Genomic DNA, 16,249 nt, shown 5'->3' on the forward strand with positions numbered 1-16,249 from the left:
ATGGCAGTATCCAAAATAAGTGAAGTGACTGTAACTTAGATGTTTATATCTGTTTGATATAAACACTTGAAGGATTTAATGGTGTTTATTACTGATACAAAAGATATGTATTCATATATACAAATTGTAAAAATGGACAGATTTTCACCACAATATTGTTACAATAGCAAGAAGTTAGAAATAACTTAGATGCCCAGAATAGTGGATTGTTTAATTATGCAATATAATATTTTGAAGCTATTAAAACAGTGATGTGATTCTGTATTAATTACATGAAAAGCTCTTATTGAGAAAATTTATTTTTAAAGTTTGCATAGTAAGATCTCATTTTGGCATAAAAATAATTTAGTGTTTATATATAGCTATGTAGGTAAAATTGCAGGACTATACACACCAAAATATTAACAATAGTTATGTTCTGGTGGTAGAATTTCAGTCGGTAGATTCCTTCTCCCTCCCCATTTTTGTTTTTTAAATGATGAACTATATATTGCTCCTGAAATATGAAATGATAAAGGAAAAGGATACTTATGCTTGTGTAGAGGTATATCTTTTAAAATTCTTATTTTAATGGTCACAACAATCCCTGAGATAGTTTGTTATTCCATATTGTACATGAGGAGACTAAAGGTTAAGAAAGGTTAAGTTGCCAAAGGTTACAGAGCTAATGATTGGCAAGGTTCTAGTTCAAATCTAAGGCCAGAGCCTGTGCTGCTAATCATTGATGCTGAGCTGCCTAGAATTTCACGCTCATCAGTAGTATTAAAAATCAAATTGTCACCTACTCCCAACCTAACAGAGTGATATTTTAAAAAATATATATTTTGATTTTTTACAGAGAGGAAGGGAGAGAGAGAGTGTGTTAGAAACATCGATGAGAGAGAAACATCGATCAGCTGCCTCCTGCACACTCCCCACTAGGGATGTGCCTGCAACCAAGGTACATGTCCTTGACTGTAATCAAACCTGGGACCTTTCAGTCCCCAGGCTGACGCTCTATCCACTGAGCCAAACTGGCTTCGGCCAGAGTAATATTTTGTGGCTAGTAAATATATGCATAAATTTACCTGGTATTTGTAGTGTGGTTATGTGGATTCATGTATTTCAAACATTATTTCTATTTCAGTGTATGATCTTCCCCAGCGGCCTAATGATGTTCAACTCTTTTATGGGAACATGCGCAAAATTGTGCTTTCAGTGATTGGGGAATTCAGAGATTCCACTTCTAGCAGAGAATTTCTTCCATCTTCTTCCAAAGCTAACTTAGAATTTAAAAGGTAAAACAAAACATCTGTCACAACAGACTTCAAGATTACTTGATTCATAGTATAACTGGTCTTTTTCCTGTACTTTATTTATTAATTTATTTGTCTCAAATGTTTATTTCATCTTTGTTTTTTGTTTTTGTTTCAGTTGAATAATTTCAAATTCATGGAAAAGTTAAAAAATCATTCAAGGAATTCCCATATATTACCTTTGCTGAGATTCCCCAGTTGTTAACATTTAACACATTTACTTTATTGTTCTTTATGTGTACAAAACTTTTTTCTGAACCATTTAAGGATAAGTTGCAGGGATGATGACCAAGTAGCCCTAAGTTTCTTTTCTTTTTTTTAAAAAAAGTATATTTTATTGATTTTTTTACAGAGAGAAAAATAGAGTTAGAAACATCAATGAGAGAGAAAACATCGATCAGCTGCCTCCTGCACAACCCCCACTGAAGATGTGCCCGCAACCAAGGTACATGCCCTTGACCGGAATTGAATCTGGGACCTTTCAGTCCGCAGGCTGATGCTCTATTTCAGGGGTCCTCAAACTTTTTAAAGTGGGGGCCAGATCAGGGTCCCTCAGAGAGCTGGAGGGCCAGACTATATGAACTACTAATTCCTACTGTAACACCTCGGCTGCGCTCACTGCCCAAAAAACCTGGCGGGCCGGATCAGACTCCTTTGCGGGCCGCATGTGGCCCGCGGGCCGTAGTTTGAAGACCCCTGCTCTATTTGCTGAGCCAAACCGGTTTCGGCTTTGCCCTAAGTTTCTTAAAAACACAACCACTTTCTTATATAGCCATGGTAAACCCATCAAAATTAGGACAGTAACATTGAAAGCATCAGGACTACCATCTCGTCCACAGATTCCATTCAAATTTCCCCGGTTCCCCAGTAATGTCATGTATAGTTAAATCAAGCATATAAACAAGAAACTTTTCCTTTTCCCTTCCTCTTTAGTTCAGAATTTAAGGTCACACCTTGCATTTGGTTAGCTTATTTCTAATCTCTTTTAATACAGAAGAGTTCCTCTTTCCTTATCTTCCATGATTGAGATAACACAGAAGGTTGAATTATCAAATCAGATCCACAAAATCAAAGATATTAGCCAGAATTAAGCTTTACTAATTATTTTAGGTGAAACATGAAAGAATCTGGATTACAAATCTTGCCTCCTAGTCTTTTTTTACAACATTAATTCTCCATTCTGGCTCAAACTTAATGCAAATTATACATGTGATACATCACTAACACAGAAAATGGAGCCATCTTAATCATGAAAGCTTGCTATCCTATATAATAAAAAGCCAATATGCAAATTGACCGAATGGTGGAACAACTGGTCACTATGATGCGCACTAACCAACAGGGGGCAGCCACTCAACGCAGGAGCTGCCCCGTGTTGGACAGTGTGCTCAGCCAGAGCTGGGCTCACTGCTGGTGAGCGCAGCGGTGGTAGTGGGAGCATCTCCTGCCTCCGTGGCAGTGCTAAGGACCCCTCGGGGGATGTCCACCTGCCGGCTTAGGCCCGCTCCAGTGAGCAGGCGTAAGCTGGTAGGTGGATATCCCTTTGGGGGGTCCTGGACTGTGAGAGGGCGCAGGCTGGGCTGAGTGACACCCCCTCCCAAGTGCATGAATGTCGTTCACTAGGCCTCTGATATTTAAGTAATTATAACGTTATTTTTTTGCTAACAGTTATGCTGTATAAATCCATGTTTCAGGGTATTTTTTTTTTTTTTTTTTTTTTTTTTTACCATAAACAATTCCAGACAGACTAGGAATATACTGTTAGAAATTCTGTAGGTAAGGACATTAGTGTGTTTGCTAGCAAATGTCATTAGCAAGATGACATTTAGAGGATTTCAAGACATTTTTCTTTTTTTCTTGGGCATTCCATTGTAAAAAGGAGAAAATATTTGCAGGCCAGCTGCTAACTAACCCTTTTCTTACCAGCAACCTTGATGTTTTTGTTGAGTATAGGCCAGTTATTTTATAAAATATTCCTCAATTTGCAGATTTCAAACATCACAGAAATGATACTGTTTGTTTTCACAGTGCATCCTCTCTGAGTGGTAAAACAGTGCTAATTTGGTCCAGGATTAGAAATATTTTTATCATTTAGTTAAAATGGTGTCTGCCAGGTTTCTCCACTGAAAAGGTAGTTAATACCTTGTAGGGGAATACTTGGAGATGATGAATTATCTTAGTTCCTCATCAAACTTTTAGCACCTACTGATGATTGTTACCTGAATCACTTATTACTATCTTATTTACCAAATAGTGATTTCCTCATTTCATTTTCCTACATTTATTAGTTGTTTTTCCATTATGAGGAAGAGATTTATTTTTCCCTCTTTTATGTATTTATTCACTTATATAGGACAGACTCATGGGTTCAGTATTAATCCTTTACTGTCATTGTTTGGTCTCTTAATTTGGCTTCTTGATCTTTTTGATGTGCCCACAGCATTCTTTGAGCACTTGCTTATTCGGTGGCACAACAGGATATTCTAGGCTCATCTTATACTTCCTCTGTCCAAGCCCTAGAATAGCTGGGACTTTGCTTAGAAGTCTTGGTTCCTTTTAGTAGAGAATGGAATTGAAACCAGGATATGGGTAGTTGGTGTGCTATTGCTTTTCAGATGTCACTACTTCTGGCCTCCTCAGTAGACAGAGCTAGAAGACAAAAGCATTTATATATAAATCCACATGTACCCATGTCTGTTAATAAGTTAAAACTATGAGTATACACTATACCTCCAATTCTAATCTAACAAAATACAATGTAGTATTTCTTTTTTTTTATTTTTTTATTTTTTTTTATTTTTATTTTTTTATTTTTTTAAAATCAATCTTTATTGTTCATATTATTACAAAGGTTCCTCATTTCTTCCCCCCTCCACCAGGTTCCCACCCCACCCTCTGCCCCCTCCCCATCCCCCATTGTCCTCATCCATAGGTGCACAGTTTATGTTCAGTCTCTTCCTCCCTCCCTTTCCCCGATAGTAAATCCCTTTTCAGATAGTAACTCTGTTACTTAGCATTTTCTCATATCAATAATACCTCCACATGCCCAATGATACACTTCACACAAAAGACATTTCCAAATAGGTCAACCAGCCTCATCCAGGCCCCACCAAAGGCACTCACAGATCAACACCCCAGCGCTATACTAACTCAACACATCCAGATCTAAGCCTTCATCACTTGATTCAGCAGACCCTCAAGTTCCCGCAAAAGTTTCCAGCCATGTCTGAGAGGCAGCCGTGGGCAGGTACAGGCGAGGAGCGAGCTGTTTCGGGCCTGGCTGCTCCGGGCCTGGCCTCTGTTGCTCTGGTTCGTTCCACAACCAGCTGCTCCGGGTCTGGTCACTGCCGCTCCCGACCTAGTTGCTCTGGACTTGGCTGTTGCTGCTACAGGCCTGGCCGCACCTGACCCGGCTGCTCTGGGCCCGGTTGCTCCGGTCCCGGCTGCTCCGGGCCTGGCCGCTCCCAGCCTGTCAGCCGCTGCTCCGGGCCTGGCCGCACCAGACCCGGCTGCTCCAGGCCTGGCCGCTCCCAGCCTGGCAGCCGCTGCTCCGGGCCTGGCTGCACCAGACCTGGCTGCTCCGGGCCTGGCCGCTCCCAGCCTGGCAGCCGCTGCTCCGGGCCTGGCCACTCCCAGCCTGGCAGCCGCTGCTCCGGGCCTGGCCGCACCAGACCCGGCTGCTCCGGGCCTGGCCGCTCCCAGCCTGGCAGCCGCTGCTCCGGGCCTGGCCGCACAAGACCCGGCTGCTCCGGGCCTGGCCGCTCCCAGCCTGGCAGCCGCTTCTCCAGGCCTGGCCGCTCCCAGCCTGGCAGCCGCTTCTCCTGGCCTGGCCGCACCAGACCCGGCTGCTCCGGGCCTGGCCGCTCCCAGCCTGGCAGCTGCTGCTCCGGGCCTGGCCGCTCCCAGCCTGGCAGCCGCTGCTCCAGGCCTGGCCACACCAGACCCGGCTGCTCCGGGCCTGGCCGCTCCCAGCCTGGCAGCTGCTGTTCCGGGCCTGGCCGCTCCAAGCCTGGCAGCCGCTGCTCCTGGCCTGGCCGCACCAGACCCGGCTGCTCCGGGCCTGGCCGCTCCCAGCCTGGCAGCAGCTGCTCCGGGCCTGGCCGCACCAGACCTGGCTGCTCCGGGCCTGGCCGCTCCCAGCCTGGCAGCAGCTGCTCCGGGCCTGGCCGCACCAGACCCGGCTGCTCCGGGCCTGGCCGCTCCCAGCCTGGCAGCCGCTGCTCCGGGCCTGGCCGCACCTGACCTGGCTGCTCCGAGCCTGGCTGCTCCCAGCCTGGATGCTCCGTGCTTGGCTACTGCTGTTCTGGGCCTGGCTGCTCCCAACCCGGCTGCTCTGGGCCCGGCTTCTCCGGGCCCAGCCACTCCGTATCTGGGTGTTCCTGGACTGGCCACCCTGGGCTTGGCCGCTTCTGCCTCAGGCCTGGCTGCCACTGCCCCAGGTCTGGCTGCTCCAGTGCTGGCCGTTGATGCTCTTGTTCTGGCTGCTGCTGCTCTGGGGCCTGGCCACTGCTGCTCCGGGCCCAGCTGCCACTGCCTTGTGCCTGGCCACTCTAGGCCTGGTCGCCGCTGTTCCAACATTCTGTCCCTTTTTTCTCTTTTTTTTTTTCTTTTTTAAAAAAAAACAAAAACGCATTTATGTTGCAATGTTGGCTGGTGCGTTGAGTTCTGACTTAGTCTTTGATTCTTCAAGATCTTCTTTGTATTCTTTCTTAAGTAATTTTACTATCATTTGCTCTCACTTGATTTCTTCACATTGAGAACTTCTTTGGTTTCTTCCTCCTTGTTCTGGGAGCTCAGCAGGTTGGCCTGTGGCACCCCTTTGTTCTCTGCGGGCTCCCGCGCTGCTCCAGCCTGTTGCCGGGGTCGGCGCCGCCCAGGAAGCAGCCCCCGTCCTTGGCTCCGTTGCCCGTGCTCAGCAGTCGAAGGCTCAGGGGCACCCCCCCCCCGGGGACCCCGTCGCCCGGCTCCTTGCTGGCGCCCGGCTGGCCGGTGTCCGGCAGGGGCTCCTGCTCCACGTCGCGTTCCTCCAGTCTGGAGCTTTCTTTCTCCCTCCCACTAGGGGAGTCCAGGATCAGAGTCAACAGCCTGTCCTCTGCGCACAGTGTGCGCGACTCCGGGGGCTCGTCCTTTCGCCGCGCTCCCAGGACTCCACCTCACAGCCCCGTCTCCCCCTGCCCGAGCCTGGGTCCCCAGGGACTGGCCCAGACCTGGAGTTCGGGGCGGTCTGGACTGAGGCTCAGAGCCGCCGCCGGAGGCTTTGTTTCTTCCGGCTAGGGTAATCCAGCATCAGAGTCAACATTCAGTCCTCTGCGCGCCATGTGCGTGCGACTCCGGGGGCCCCGCCTTTCGCCGTCCCCCGGGATTGTCTCCCCCTGCCGGAGCCTGGGTCCCCAGGGTCTGGCCCATAACTTGGGGCTCAGTGCTGCCAGTTCGGGGGTTCAGTCCAGGCTGGGGGTTCTATTTCCTTCCTGCTAGGGAACGCCAGGCAGCACCCAGCCCTCTCCTCCTCTCCGGCTGCGACCTCTCCGCGCGCGCGTGCGTGCGAGCGCGCAGCATGTCTCCGTACCTTAGGCTTTTTTTCAGCTCCTCTGATTTTCCTTCTGGTTTTCTCCCTCCTTCCTATTGTAGAGTTTTCAGTCAGTCGACTACCTGTAGCTCTGGGCAATGTCCACTCTACATTTTGGTTGTATTCCCTTGAAATTGTTGTGAGTTGCTGCGGCTAGGTGTATACCCGAGCAGCCATCTTGGATCCTCTCCAATGTAGTATTTCTTTTTTCCTTTCTCTAATTGTATATTTTTTTCTCTAACACCGAGAATCCTGGCCCTCAGTATATTTACATGTTACTCAATCCTCCTGGTTTTAACCAACCTTCTCGTCACATGGCTGTCTCCCTGGGCCCAGTATGCCAACTCACTTTGCCCGAGAGTTCCCTGCAAGTCCCAGAGCCACTAAGGCCACTGCTGACACCGCACTCACCTTAATCACCCAGTGCCTCTAGTTCGGCCAGCTCGCTTGCTTTCCCCTATACTTGCAATGTTAATTTTCTTCTAAGATATTGAGTCAAAGAACGAATTAAAGATAGTTACATATATGAAAAATTATCTTGAAAATTACTTACTATAAGGTACTGGTTCTTAGGAAGCTAAAAAGCCAAGAATAAATGTTTTTATTTCTTAAAATTATTTCTGACATCGGGCAGGTGCCTCCATTGTCTCCCTGGGGCAGCAGAGGCCTGCTTTGAAAAGGAGGGGTGAGAGGGCAACGGGCAAAGGTAAAGCGGATTTCTCTGTGCTGAGTGTTGGCTTAAAGACGTTCCACTGTAGAGCAGGAGAATTTGGATTCTGCACAGTTGAACTTCAATTAAGCCATGTGTTTTTGTGATTGCAGAATTTATTCTGAAGTACTTTTTTTGTAATATAAGGCTTATTTGAAAACACCACTTCAACACTTAACTAAAAACTTGTTAAATTTTATTAGCATTTTTTACTGTGGTATTTTTTCCAAAGGACTTTCTTATTTTAAAGTGTTTGGTGTAAGCATCATGAAAACAGTTACAGATACATTAAGTGTTTCATTGTGTGTGTGTGTGTGTGTGTGTGTGTGTGTGTGTTTTAATTCTTAATATTGGTTCATTTTCTAGTAAATCCTTGTAAGGGACTTTAGATGGCATGCAGAAGTCAAAGCAAGAAAGAGTTAAATCATTGAGTATTCTTAGTAAAAATTAGTATAATAGTATTTGACCTATTCTGTATTTTAAAAAAATATGTATTTTATTGATTTTTTACAGAGAGGAAGGGGGAGAGAGAGAGAGAGAGAGAGAGAGAGAGAGAGAGAGAGAAACATCGATGAGAGAGAGTCATCGATCAGCTGCCTCCTCCACACCCCCTACTTAGAATGTGCCTGCAACCAAGGAACATGCCCTTGATCGGAATCGAACCTGGGACCTTTCAGTCCACAGGCTGATGCTCTATCCACTGAGCCAAACTGGTTTCAGCTATTCTGTATTTTAAAAAAATATATATATTTTATTGATTTTTTATGGAGAGGAAGAGAAAGGGATAGAGAGAGTTAGAAACGTCGATGAGAGAGAATCATTGATCAGCTGCCTCTTGCATACCCCCTACTGGGGATGTGCCCACAACCAAGGTACATGCTCTTGACCAGAATCGAACCTGGGACCTTTCAGTCCGCAGGCGGACGCTCTATCCACTGAGCCAAACCGGTTTCAGCTATTCTGTATTTTTTTTTTACATTACTTTTAAGAATACACAATATGAAGGATTCTAATTCACTGAAAAATACACAGTATGTAATGCAATTTCAGCTTTATCTAAATGTTTTGAAATGCAGAATTAATATAAAAACGTAATACGATCTGGCTTTTTATCATTTTTGGTTCTTATTTTATTTTTTCTGTAGTGACAGTCTTGGGAAACATGGTGGCAATGTTTCTTTGGATGTTTTACCAGTTAAAGGTCCTCAAAGTTCTCCACTTTCACAAGTTGTTCATCCATCTCAAGATGAATCACCCTCTGAAGAAATGTGGGCTGTCCGCCCTGAACACTTGATTTTGGTAGCCCCTTCTGCGTGTGAGTATGTCCGCACAACATGCTGGAATGCCCTCTGACACCCTCCTGTACCTACATGGTGCCCTTGGCTCATCTAGGACATGTATGTGGACTTTATGCCCATGCAGCCACTGGCTGTCATAGGTCCTTCTCTCACCTACTAGAGACCCAGCTCAGACTCGACCACAGCATCATCCTGACAAAGGCCATGGCCCTCAGCCCAAGCTCCCAGTTCCCCGTACGGCAGAGCCACTTAGGATCTATGGTCCCTTCCTTTCGGCACATCTTCTGCCCCAAGGAAGTCATTTGGCACTTGGTCTCTTTTAGCCTTAACATTGATATAGTTGGTTCAGATTAGGAATAAATCTGGTACCTATATATGTGCCCAAAATAAGACATAATCTGTAATAACAATTTCCAGATTTCCTTTTCTCTCTCCCTTTATTCAGTATCTTTGTCGTTTCCAAGAGTAAACAGATAGATGGCCTTGCTTTACCAGGAATTTGAAATTCCTGTAACTGGGCAATTGAGAAAGCACAATAAGCTGGTTTACTAGTGTACTTATTTAGGATTTATTCTTACTGTTATTAACTGGGTCTTATTCACTAATGCTAAATGAAAGTAACATTTATTTATCTTGATATAATAGGTGACCTGGCAAAAACTGGATGTTTCCAGATTTTAAATAATTCTGTTAGGTTACTGAAATTTGAACTATACTGGCCGGCACATTGCCTTACGGTCACACCACAACATGGATTTATTGAGCCAGAGTAAGTATGCCGTCTCTTTTCTCCGGGTGTGTTATTCAGATACTGGCATGGTAATCTTTTAAGGATCAAATAATAGGCTGTTTCATCTTATTAATTTTTCCATGTGCTGACTCTGTACAGTGTGCCATGTGTGGTTCTGTGGGACTTAGAGTGAGTTTAAGACTCATGCTACTTAGTGCAATAAAGACCAGGCCTGTAGCCAAACGTGGTATACAGCCTAAAGGTCCAGAAAGATGTGAGAGGTGGGAAAGCATTCCGGAGGGAAGACGTGAGAATGTTTTCTGGCATGTTACTCTGGCTGCAGAATTACAAAGCAAGGGATACAGTTGGGGCTATGATGAGGGGTGATGGTCTCTAAAGCCCAGATGTTCTGCCTTTTATTACCGTGGATTTCACTCATTCTGCTGGTTTTGTCTGAAGGGCATGTGATAGACAAAGCTGCTTCTGGCTTAATATGTCTGACCCACAAACTTACCTTGCCATTTTCTGCAAAGACTATTCTGAGATAGAAGGAAGTCTTTGAGGGCCTAATGTTGATGAGCAGCTACCCTCTACTTGCAGCTTAATTATTGATAAGAGAAGGTAAAGCCCATTATAGTTCCGTAGCTTTTTAGAGACTGTGTGTGGGTCAGCACAGAACCTTCACATCTGATAGTTGCTTCATATTTAGCAATAGCAACTTTGCAGAACAACAACATGAAGTTTATGTACTTTGCAAAAATGGTGGAGTATACACTATCTTGACTGAGATCTGAGGTGAGGTATGGTTAGGGACACTTCAGAGAAACATTCCTAGGACCAAAGCAGTCAACTAAACATTTACTAATTAATGGTTGAAAATTTAGAGAAATGAGGACAGGTTGTTCACAAACAACTTTTTCCATTGTCTCATGTGTTTAGCTATCAGCAGTGGGAATAATTTTCCTTTGCCATTTTTGACCTGTACCAAAATAGCTCTTGAAACTGGGGATTTTTTTTTTTTTTTAAGTCACAAGTCTGGCTCTCTTGTCCATATTTGCTGTTTGACATCCCATAGCTCTTGAAGAGAACAATGAACACGGAAAATTTTAGTGCTGGGGGGCGCGGGGAGAAACAGTCTGTTTTCATTCCTTTTTTGTCTTCTCCCTTCCAGTTTTCTCCCCACCTGCATTACATTTCCTTTGTACTGTGACAGTATCATTCTTTATTTTTAAGTGGCTCAGAGCTTTGTAGTTTTGATTTTTTGCTCTAGATATGTTATTTTCTCTAGATACTTTAATTTTGAATTGCTTTTTAAATGCTATTTCTATGGTGTGGTCTATATTCATGGGAGTTTGCCCTTCGGTTCAGGGTTTCATGCTACTTAACTTTTTGTTAGTCACAGAGTTAGAGTTGATGCGAAATCAGATGTGTATGGGAGCTCACCTCTGTTATCTGCTCTTTCTGAGCAATAAGGAAATAGTTGGTTATTGATAGGATAGTATTTATAACTCTTGTTCTTGCTATTAAAGTATAGGCTATTCTTGGTTTTCATTACTACATTCTTTTCTTAAGGAGTAAGCTACAGATTCTTGTGAGTCCTAATTGCTCCTCATCCACAAAACAGTCAATGTTCCCATGGAGTGGTTTGATCTATGTTCACTGTGACAATGGACAGAAGGTACTTGTTAAAGTTCTTTTGATGCAACATTTCTCTTGTGTTGTATTTTAAGTGTTGTAATTCTTATTAGCACTTACATTTCAGAAGTCAAATGAAGGAGTCTGCTCTTTCAGCCCAACTAAATTTATTCACATAGAGCGTTTAGTGCAGACATTTTCCATTAGTGATCTGAATGATTTTCCTGGGTGGGGGCAGGAAAGGAGAGTAGGGCCTAAAAGCCGTTATTAATTTATAAAATTTGCTTTGAAAAATGAGGAGTTTGGAGACAGGAAATAAAGCTAGATATTTCTTTTGATCTGAATAAATTTTAATTTATAAATCCATCAAGTACTTTGTATGGCACTATTCTCTACCATGATTTAAAAATAAGAGAGTTTTCTTTAAAAGTTGCAGCTATATTTGTGTCTTATCCCTTTATTTTCAGAAAATTGTGAAAGTTCAAATTCGAGAAAACTTGACTCAAGCAGAACTTCTCACTCGTTTGGCCTCCAACCCATTGGGAATCCCTTTTCCAGTTACTGAGCCTTTAACTAGACATCTTGTAAAACCAATGACAAAACCACCGTCCACAAAAGTTGAGATAAGAAATAAGACTGTTATTTTTCCTACAACAGAACCCGGTGAAACTTCAGGTATCGTATCACAAGATTATTTAATTCAAATGTCTACTGGCATACTGAGTGCGTGTAATACTCTTAGTTAACCATATGTTAGTGATAGGTACAAAATTTTACCCTCTTCAGGACAAAATAAGTAGCTATTGGCAATCATTTCAATGATGAGATAGACTTGGGGGAGCTTAAAAATTGTAATTATAAGCCCTAACCGGTTTGGCTCACTGGAGAGAGCGTCGGCCTGCGGACTCAAGGATCCCAGGTTCGATTCCGGTCAAGGGTATGTACCTTGGTTGTGGGCACATTTCCAGTAGGGGAATGTGCAGGAGGCGGCTGATCGATGTTTCTCTCTCATCTATGTTTTAGCTCTCTACCCCCTCTCCCTTTCTCTCTGTAAAAAATCAATAAAATATACTTTAAAAAAATTGTAACTATAAGGCATTTGATAAATCTGTGTATTCCAGGAGTCTTACATTGCTAGAGGAAACTATTGTACATGCTGACTTTATTTGATTTTTTATGGTCAGAAGCATCCTTTTCCAACTCTCACTAGATTTTTTTTACTAGAATTGCAAATAAGTTAGCTGAAGAAGAGAGGAAAGTGGGAAGAGCCTTGCTCTGTCACTTACTGGTGTCACTTTGAGAGTCAGTGTGTGTGTGTGTGTGTGTGTGTGTGTGTGTGTGCGCCTCTCTTTCTCTTTTTCTTTCTCTACAGTCTAAAGGACTAGGATGATATGTGGGACCTATAGAAAGAATTTGGGACCATCTGTTACTTGTCCCTCTTGCTCCTGGTCCCTTTCATTGATTTTGTCTTCCACTTAAGCTCAGTTTCCTACTTTCAGTCCCCTCTTAGATTTTGTCATCACCAATAGCTATGCCATATTTTCTCTCTCTCCGTTTCAAGCCTGTCATTTCCTGAACATCATCCTCCTGTCTTTCCAGCTCATTTACTCCAGAAATTACAGCAGTTATTTGACCTCATTCAGACCTTCCGGCTATTGATCCTACTACCTTTCCACTCTCCATCACCCTACTCACATCCCGCTTCTCTGATAACGCTCCTTGAATTCTGTGGTCTAGCATTGTAATTACTGCTTCACATTCTTAACTTCCTTATGCCCCTCTCCCCCTACATTCCTACCTGGCAAAATCCTAACCCATGTTAAAACCAGTAGTTTACGTAATCCATGTTCATACCTTAGCAGCAGAACATTGCTGGAGAAAACGACATGCTGACTGATTCAGGACCTCAGCTCTCAGATCAGCAACACTAGGTTCTTTCCCAGCCCTCCTTAGTATGTGTCCGTCATCATCTCTAACAGTATTTAACAGCTCCTTTTAAAAAAATATTTTTATTGATTTCAGAGATGAAGGGAGAGAGAGAGAGAGAAGACAGAAACATCAGTGATGAGAGAATCATTGATTGGCTGCCTCTCGCACGTCCCCCAGTGGGGATCGAGCCTGCAACCCAGGAATGTGCCCCACTGGGAATTGAACCCTGATCTCCTGGTTCATAGGTTGACACTCAACCACCGAGCCACACCAGCCGGGCAACAGCTCCTTTCTTTCTTTCTTTTTTTTTTTTTGCCCTCTGCTGGCTACTGCCAGAAGTGCAGCCCCACGTGACCAGGACCTTTTACTGGAGATGGGGGGAGGGGGAGGAGGAGAGGAGACAGGCCAGCTGTAAACACCAGGCAGGCTGGACACCTGGACACCTGGAGGAGGGACCCACGGACCCGGAGAAAGGGGGAGCAGCACCATAGAGTCCTGACCGACAGCTCCTTCCTTAACGCTCCTCCTCCAGCTATCCTCCCTATTCCTGCTCTCACTCTTTCTGACTCTTGACTTGGCCTCACAGATCATTGAAAGGCCTCTGTTTCCATCACAGAGGAGCCCTTTTGTTAGGAATCTAGGTCCATCTATTCTCGCCTCCTCAGGGACTTCCTCCAGCCCTTTCTCTCTCCTGTGTCATCAGTTTTCCCCTCTTTACTGATCCGTTGCCATTAGCACACAACGCGTTCTACTTTGACCTATTTAAGAAGTGCCCTCTGCAGTCTTGCCGCAGCTGCCTGCTTCCTCAGCACCCTTTCGTGGAGGAGTGATTATGTTCCTGCCTTCACTTCCTCAGGTGGTTTAGCTGCGCTACCACCGCGTCCTGAACACACTCCTATCCAGGCCAAATCCAGGGTCTCTGCCACGTGACTTTGTTCATTTGACCTCTCGATACTGTCAACCCTCTTTCCTCCTTGGAATACTTCCTCATTGGAAGCTCTTTTGGTTTGTTCCTGCCTCACACACACTTTATCCACTGCTGATAACTTTCCTGGACCTGCCTGTGCTCCCTTTTTTCTCTGCTTTCCCTGAGCCCCAGATGTACACATCAGGCACCTGATCAGCTTCCACATGTGGGGCTCTCACAAAATCAGCTCTTGTTCCACCCGTGAAACCTGCTTCTGCTTCAACCTCACCCATGTCTCTCAGTAAATGGCACCACTGTCTACTCATTTTGCTGAGCCAGATTCCTGGAAGTTGCTTTCTTTTCTTAAATATATTTTTATTGATTTTAGGGAGAAAGGGAGAAGGAGAAAGGATAGAAATATCAATGATGAGAGAGAAGCATTGATCGGCTGCCTCCTGCATGCCCCACACTGGGAATTGAGCCCACAACCTTGGGCTTGTGCCATGACTGGGAATTGAACCCTGACCTCCTGATTTATAGGTCGACACTCAATCACTGAGCCCTGGCCGGATGGAAGTTGCTACCTTTTCCTTACCTCCCTCCTGTCCAGTCCATGAGCTAGTCCTTTACAATCTGTCTTCAAAATAAATCCCGTATCTGCTCACTGCTTTTCCTCTCATTGCTGCAGTTCAAGTCTGAGGAAGTTACTCATGCATCGTCTCTCCTTCACTGCAGCAGTCATTTCTTAATCATGGAAGTCACCTTATTGCTTTCTTGCTTAAAATTAAGCCTTTTGGTAGCTTGGCATTGCACCTTGATTAAATCCAAGTTAAGATACTGTGAAATGTGATTTTGTTAGTAAATACTATAGTTCTTGTAGGGCTTCTCTAGGGATCTAATGATTATGTTTTTTTTTCTCTATGATGAGGCAATCATACTAATTATCACAGTAATCTGCTTGTTTACTTACCACTCCAGGAGATTGAGTTGTTGTACATGTGCTTCTTTTAGAAAATTATGTGGAACTTCAGAATCATGGTAACACAGAAGTAAAGTGGTACCTGTCATCTTTAGCTCCACCTTATGTCAAGGTCAGTAATCATTGCTGCTGTTACATTTGTTTTACTGTTTAAACTTTAGGTAGGGTGTTTTAAAAGTTGAATTATGAATATAGGTTGAGATTATTGGCTTTCTGTTCCTAATTTATTTATTTGATTTTCTCTAGAGGTTGGGCTAATACCTGCCCCTGTCTTTTTCGCGAGGTGGTGTGAGAGTCAAATTAGAGAATGTACATGGAAAATATACTTGCTCCATTTAATGCTATCTCCAACAGCCTGATTTTTATCTGAAATAAGTTTATTTTGAAAAATACAAAACATTTGTTATATAGTGGAACATTGTGTGTGTGCATGTGCATGCACATTTTTCTCTCCCAGGTTCTGCATACCATTGTGTATTTGTCACCAGTGGGCGCTGGTGCAGGAGGCAGAATTGAATGCTCTTTGCCACTGAGTGTTAGCCTACTGTGTCCTGCAAGTAATCTCTGCCAGTGGGCAACGCTGGAACCGAGTGTTGTCATGTATATTGTTTAGAACACCGCAGCCTTTTTTTAACCTTTTTTCCTTTGATTGTTTAAATGATTACTTTGTAGGCAGTCGATGAAAGTGGAGATGTTTTTAGAGCTACTTATGCAGCATTCAGATGTTCTCCTATTTCGGGAATAATGGAAAGCCATGGCACCCAAAAGGTGAGTCTTGTTGTTGTTTTACGCCAGCTCGTGTTGTTGGCCAGGAGTGTTTCCTTTGTTTCCACCAGAGCCTTTTGCTTCACCAAGACCATGCTGCTCACACTGCTGCCACGGGAGAAGAGGCTCACACCAGTCAGTGGATTGCTTCCTGCAGCAGAACAAAATACCATGCTTAGTTATGTGATTGATTCACATTCTGATATAAGCACTTCATGTGGCTGCAGGCTGCTGATACTTAGAACTTACTTCAAGTAGCGCTAATCTAGACAATAGGTTTGTGGTGATGGTTAAACAGTTCTGGAGATACCAGTATACTAAAAACCTGTTGAAATGGTTGAATTGTATGGTATGTGGATTTACATCTCAGTAAAACTAAAAATAAAGAAAAATGAGCATATAGGATTAGATTGTCTCCCAGGAATTCTTCACACAA

The 16,249-nt window shown here is 44.1% G+C and overlaps 1 protein-coding gene across 7 annotated transcripts in view; it reads left to right on the plus strand.

Annotated features, from left to right (window-relative positions):
- Nucleotides 1-16,249, plus strand: part of CEP192 (centrosomal protein 192) — an 86,030-nt gene that overhangs the window by 59,789 nt on the left and 9,992 nt on the right. For all 7 annotated transcript variants that reach the window (XM_084887303.1, XM_084887306.1, XM_084887307.1 and 4 more), the window contains 7 exons: nucleotides 1,127-1,277; nucleotides 8,716-8,885; nucleotides 9,514-9,637; nucleotides 11,171-11,276; nucleotides 11,701-11,908; nucleotides 15,081-15,160; nucleotides 15,721-15,816. In XM_084887303.1, coding sequence (XP_084743429.1) covers nucleotides 1,127-1,277; nucleotides 8,716-8,885; nucleotides 9,514-9,637; nucleotides 11,171-11,276; nucleotides 11,701-11,908; nucleotides 15,081-15,160; nucleotides 15,721-15,816 — 935 coding nt within the window. The remainder of the gene's footprint in view (nucleotides 1-1,126; nucleotides 1,278-8,715; nucleotides 8,886-9,513; nucleotides 9,638-11,170; nucleotides 11,277-11,700; nucleotides 11,909-15,080; nucleotides 15,161-15,720; nucleotides 15,817-16,249) is intronic.

Source organism: Pipistrellus hanaki (assembly GCF_964339955.1).
Source record: "Pipistrellus hanaki genome assembly, chromosome: 6".
Classification (NCBI taxonomy): Eukaryota; Metazoa; Chordata; class Mammalia; order Chiroptera; family Vespertilionidae; genus Pipistrellus; species Pipistrellus hanaki.